The 6,579-nt window shown below is 47.5% G+C and overlaps 1 protein-coding gene across 1 annotated transcript in view; it reads left to right on the top strand.

The window, feature by feature from the left end:
• The first annotated feature begins 1,144 nt into the window (after positions 1-1,144).
• Positions 1,145-6,579, top strand: part of LOC147025159 (tetraspanin-4-like) — a 292,907-nt gene continuing 287,472 nt past the window's right edge. The window contains exon 1 of the mRNA XM_085885833.1: positions 1,145-1,200. Within this exon, the coding sequence (XP_085741959.1) occupies positions 1,148-1,200 (53 nt within the window). The 5' untranslated portion in view covers positions 1,145-1,147. The remainder of the gene's footprint in view (positions 1,201-6,579) is intronic.

Raw genomic sequence — 6,579 nt, 5'->3', positions numbered from 1 at the left:
CTCGCCCCTCCGGTCCGCTACACGAACCACTACTCCCGTCCGGGTCGATCCGTGTCCCACTCTTTCGTGTGCACTCATCCATGTTTTGTCACGTGCACTCCGCACATACTCCGGCACATTGGGCACTCCAAGAAACCCCAGGTCCTTCATTTCCCCCCGAACTCGACACACACCCAATCACATCATGTCCGTGCCTGGTCTCGCCATGACTCACCTTCGTCATACTCACCTCCTCCCGTTCTTCGAGCACTCTGTCACGCTGTACATATAACACGTCCATGCATTCAACAATCTCTTCCTTTACTCCACTACCTGTTTCTAACCTGTTTTGCTTCAATTTCAATAATCTTTTTACCTCATCCACCTCCTCTTTAACCATCGTTGATTCCCGATGCGCCCCTTGTAATTTCCCCTCTCTAACGTCACCTTCGTTGTTTCTATTTGTGTTTCCATTTCCCGTTCGTTTGTTCCCATCGTCTGCGTCACCTCCTCTACTCTCTTCGTCAGTTTCTCGTGTGCCATTTTACACTCGTTTTTAATTCCCGTCATCTCTATTGTTGTTTCCTTCTCGGCGGTTCTTTACTCCTTGATCGTCCCTGTGTTCTTCTCCATTTGTTCCTTCAACTCATTCTGTCCTATCGTCAGTCCTTCCACCTCCTCCGTCATGTTCCCAATCTCTCCCATCAGTCTGGCCTCGCTTTCCCTCACTTCTTCCCGGACACCGATCCTACACTCCCTTACCTCCTCTCGTACCGCCGCCATTTCTCTGCCCATCGCTTCATTCATCGCCGTTTTTATTTCATCGCCCATTCTTGAGGTTGGACATACGTCACAGTCACGTGACTTCACTTGGTAACGTGACCGCCATGTTGGCAAAGGGGAAAACAAACGCAGCACCCATCGCAGACGTACGTAGATCGTGGTTTACTTGCGCGCAAAGCCGAGTGATTTTTTTTTTCTGTTGATGTATTTCAGATAAATTGTTGATACATTGTGTTCACCCAAGTGTTTGCATTGTCATATCAATATATAGAACATTTGTGAGGTGATGCATTGGCCACAGATATCGAGCCAAAATACAGTTAATTGGGCTTGATTGTTGCCCCTACCAGTACCCCGGTGATTTGTGGATCGACAACCCGAAGGAATGGCCGAACGTGCAATACCCGGACGTATACACGTATCTAGTCAAAGCACCAGGTATGTAATTCAATTTTAAACCAAGTTTTAACTGTGTATTATCAAATATTACTGTACTGGAGTGTTAATATATTATTTCAATTATTTATGAACTCCCAAGCTGATGTGGCTAGTTCGGCCTAAGTCACATTTGCTCTACGACGAGGATACGACGGCCGTACGTCCTCTGAATTGACAGAAACGTGCGGCGGCCGCAGAGTTTCTGAGGTGGCCCTACGCCGTATGGCTATATTTTACAGGCCGTAAGGTCGCCGTGGAATTATAACGCGGAGTTATAACTTTTTTCATTTCTACGTTCGCCGTAGCAATTCGACAAGCCGAAAAAAAAACTGATAAAAAAAATTAACCCATTCGTTACCGTCCGTTTGGCCGCACGTTCGCCTTAGGGCCCCCCTGTGGTCCCCCTGCGGTCGCCTTGTGGGCACCTTGCGTCTGCCTTGAAAATTCTATGGCCGCCGCAGGAACGCCCTAAGGTCACCATGCGACATCAAATCAAAGACCGTACGGCAACCCCACGTTTTCGGTCTCCACAATTTATAAATACCCCGTGCGGCTCCCCGAAAAATAAAAACATATGTGACTGCTACATTGTGTGACCGTGGAAATACTGCGGCCGCCGTATAATTGCTAGTGGCCGTAGATTTTGGAGACCCCACGGCCGCCATGGCAAATGTGACAGGCCTTAGTCATAGTTTTAATTGACCTGCCTTGTCTGTACTGTGTGACTGTGAGTCATCTGTGCTAGTTGTGGGTCACTCACTGACCCAGCAAGAATGTCAATGAATGATTAAAATATTGCTCACATTCATGTATAACTTCTGTGTTATCCCTGATTTTAATGATGTGTATGAGCGTTGCCGAATGTGAGTGAGCATGTGTGCCTGTGTGTCTCTACGTTTTGTAATGATGTAGCAGTGCGTGGCTATTTCTTGTGGCTGCTGAGTTGAAGCGCCTGGCCTGAGGACAAGACTGCAGTGAACTTAAAGGAAAGGCCGACACATTGTCATTGCATTTAGTTTGCAAGTTCTAATCCTATTAATATCAATCAAGGGCCAAGGCATTAATGTTTTTGTGTGATGTACCGTCGCTTAATTTCCCTGGTACTATTTTAATAACTAACCACAGAATATATTTTTCTTTTTAATCTCAGGAGTGTTTACACATGAGTCAATGAAAAACTACCGATCACTGGAAGCCCACAAATTTTTTGTTTCTGGTTGGGTGCAAACTGTGCTACACAAAAATGTTGGAGGTAACCATGTTAGAGCCTCTAACATTTGTTTGATCAACCATCAAACTCTAACATTTGATAGAAATTGATGCCACGATTGATGGCTCAAAGCCACAGAAGTCTCCTCTCTGGTTCAGTTGCCCGACTTGGTATGAGATAAAAAGAGAGTTCTGAATTTTTTGCCTTGCTATTAGTACAACTGAAAATACAGCAACTTTTCGGCATTGTTGCAAATGATAATGTGTAATAAAGGCTACGAAAGAAACAAACTTGTAACAGGTACGAGTCGAGTGCCGTGCGATAGCGCGAGCGCTACATACACCGCTGCAACGCATAGCAGGGCGATCCGAGCGAACGAGGTACTTTGTTTTCCCCTTCACCAGGGTTGCTATGCGGACATTGCATTATGGGTCGGCGAAGTTCCCGGATGTCCGGCCCCGAGAATCACATCAATTTCGCTGCTGTCTTCATCCATTTTTCTGCACCTCTCGTCCATTCTCCTGTTTTTTTGATTATCAAATTTGTGTGTGCCTTGTTTACCTCTATTATCCTGTCCATTTTGTTGTTGTTGTCTTCGCCCATCATAATTACTTCTGCCATTATTTGCCTCAGGCACCACATCATGTCATTCTCGGGCTGCACTGGTGGCAATTACCCGGTGTTCTGCACTCTCGGCTCCGCATTTTCCAGGGACTGAGGGTGAGGGTTATTTTCCATCTCTCCCATTGCTTCCTTTTCACCCTCCATTGTGACTTCATGTGGGTCCTGGGTCAATTCTGTATCCATATTTACATCATCGACATGGCCCACCGGGACCTGCCCGTGTTGGTCCACCATTGTCCTTCCCAATAAATGTAACTAAAATTTGGTCTAACCGCTCAGAATTTCGAGGTGCGTGAAGCACACCACAGGTCGACGACCTAACACCAATTTATTGATCAAGGGGGTTTGAAAAATCTCCCACTCCCGCACACCAGTTGTTGCGGCCATGGGTACCGAGACACCAGCTTGTCACTCAGGGGGATTAATCCCCGGGTGTCCTCATTGGAGCCGGACCTGGGGCCACCGCTCACAATTAACGTTGTGGTACGGTGGGTTGTTTTAAAACCACGAACGTCACCCAGTTAACCACGAGTTTGTGTCCACCTTAAGCCTGGTGTTGGCTTAGTGGTTAGGGTGGCGGCTTGGGTCCTGAGTTCAAGCCCCGTTGGCCGCTGAATTAATACACCAGGAGGTTGACTCAGCCTGTCATCCTTCTGAGGTCGGCAAAATGAGTACGAGTGTACTGGTAAGGGGGACACGGCATCAGCGGCATAGCCGCGTCCCAACCAATGATGCAGCAACCAGCAGCCACAGGCTGCACCCGATATAGCGAGAGAGATAGCGATAGCGAGAGAGAGAGAGAGAGAGAGAGAGAGAGAGAGAGAGAGAGAGAGAGAGAGAGAGAGAGAGAGAGAGAGAGAGAGAGAGAGAGAGAGAGAGAGAGAGAGAGAGAGAGAGAGAGAGAGAGAGAGAGAGAGAGAGAGAGAGAGAGAGAGAGAGAGAGAGAGATAGATAGATAGATAGATAGATAGATAGATAGATAGATAGATATAGAGATTACGCCGTTTAACTAGAGGTCACGTGGTTACCTTAGCGGGGAGCGGAGAGCGCGCCCTCGGCAAAGCACCAATGTTATCTCGATTCGATATTAATTAGGGTGGCCGAGCGTTTTAACCGCTGGTGCGTGCCGACTATTTTTGGTCAACTCTGTGGTAATTACCTCCCAGTCTATCTCAGTTCGGACAATGCTCGACCAATGGAAGGAAAGGACAATGACTGACAGGTTGGAAATCGAAAAATGATTTATTCATAATAAAAAGAGCTTTATTTTCTGAGTAAAATAAAAAATGTCAAAGCAAAATCAATCAAAATGCCAGGAAAGAGACAAAGAGCAGATGCTATCGGGGGTTGACTTACAGCTAAACACAGACATGGGTACTCAACAGATCATTTGGGGGGGGGGGAAGAATCATCTCACTCACCAGAGAGTAGTTGGCCATGAAGTGAAAACGTCTTGAAATGTGTGCGTGTGTGTCTCGTCCGTCGCCAGCACCCAGCCTTGCCGTGCACCCTCTCGCGAAGAGACTTGAATGCCAGTCGACGTCTGGAGGGCACCGAGATCGTCTGTCACGGGTTTAGACCCTGGTGTTGTTTGTGACCGACCCGTGCCTCACTTGTTGGCGGTGCTGCACACACCCACACATGCACCACGCACTTCCTCGCTTGCACGCTTCATCTCTGGTTTGCTTCTTCCCTCGCGCGCTTCAACTCTCGCTTTCCTCCAACTTCTCTCACCCCCGCTTTCCTCCCACTTCTCTCGCCTCTGCTTTCCTCCCACTTCTCTCGCCTCCGCATTCCTCCCACTTCTCTCGCCTCCACTTTCCTCCCACTTCTCTCGCCTCTGCTTTCCTCCCACTTCTCTCGCCTCTGCTTTCCTCCCACTTCTCTCGCCTCTGCTTTCCTCCCACTTCTCTCGCCTCCGCTTTCCTCCCACTTCTCTCGCCTCCGCTTTCCTCCCACTTCTCTCGCCTCTGCTTTCCTCCCACTTCTCTCGCCTCCGCTTTCCTCCCACTTCTCTCGCCTCCGCTTTCCTCCCACTTCTCTCGCCTCCGCTTTCCTCCCACTTCTCTCGCCTCTGCTTTCCTCCCACTTCTCTCGCCTCCGCTTTCCTCCCACTTCTCTCGCCTCCGCTTTCCTCACTTCTCTCGCCTCCGCTTTCCTCTCAGAACGGACCTCCAATTCGTTTTATATCTGTGGGCCGTCTCCGCGGGCGCAGTCCGCCCCAAGCTCACCCCGTCCCACTTGCGCACGGTTACCATGACGACCCGTGCGCTCTCAAAAAAGGCAGGCGTCAGAGCTCGCAAAACAAGGGCGGGCTTCAGAGCTCCCGAAAGAACATTGTTGAGGAAATATATGGGCGGGCTTCAGAGCCTGCGAAAGAAATGTGTGTAAATGTGTCTGTCGTAAAGAAAAAAAAAGCTTCCCATAAGAGAGGGGATCTATTCTTTACCCTTTTCAACGCATCATATTTAAGATCCCATTAGACATGGGGATGGGGCTAATCTGAACATGCATTTAAGGAAACAACTGTCTGAAGACCTGTATGTGTGAATGCATTCATCAGACCGGATTCTGAAATCCGTAACAAGAAACAGTATATATACTGTTTGTGTGTGTGTGTGTATGTATATATATATATATATATATATATATATATATATATATATATATATATATATATATATATATATATATATATATATATATCTATAGTCGTGTCTCGGGGGTTAAATTAATTATCCCACACCCGACCCAGTTGTCGTGGACAGGCAATTAACACCGACCTGGACAGATAGCCGAACGGTTCTACTTGGAGGCACACAGCTGAGATCCCTGGAGACTATAGCTCGCACAGGATGGAGGGCAGCAAGGACGTGTACCAGACGGAAGCAATGGGTTTATCCGCGAACCCACAACAAATAGACAAACACTCTATATTTAACAAATGGGGTTTAATGAACGCAAATGAATGAGTAATAATGGAAATATATCAATGCGTGATAATGAAAATAAATTAAGCGTGAGGTAATGAAGAGTGAGTTAAACTAAAGCCCAATTTGAGAAGTCTCCACACAGTTTCAGAAAGAAACAAGGGGAAAGAAAAAATAAAATAAAATGCTCCCTTTAATTTGGCATTTAGCTCTGTCCAGAGATGATCTTTTAGGAGTCTGGTGATTGATCTGCATCATCGCTGCATGGTAAACTGCAACCAAAATGGTGCGAAGTCGCTCTCTGCGTGGGCAACGCACGCGAGGTAATTCACGCAGATGGCCTCCAACGCCAGGAACTGCCGTACAGTCTTTTCTCACGATCGAACTTGCCACACCGTGCCTCTCTTCACATCTTTTCCGCTCACAACAATGGCCCACCTTCTTCCTCGATGGTAGAACGGGATAACACTGAGTTATCGCTGAGAGATGCGCTCTTCTTCCCTTCTCTCATAGAGTGTACAAACTTCATGATTCAGCCGAACAGACAACAGCCACCGTACTGTTCCAGCACACGAGCAAATTCACACAGCATGAACAATGAGAATCGCTCTGCTA

This window comes from Eptatretus burgeri, chromosome 6 (genome assembly GCF_056783735.1).
Source record: "Eptatretus burgeri isolate ZD-2024b chromosome 6, Ebu_testis_v1, whole genome shotgun sequence".
Classification (NCBI taxonomy): Eukaryota; Metazoa; Chordata; class Myxini; order Myxiniformes; family Myxinidae; genus Eptatretus; species Eptatretus burgeri.
Note: the sequence above shows the minus strand (reverse complement) of the source record. Positions and strands in the feature narration are given on the sequence as shown.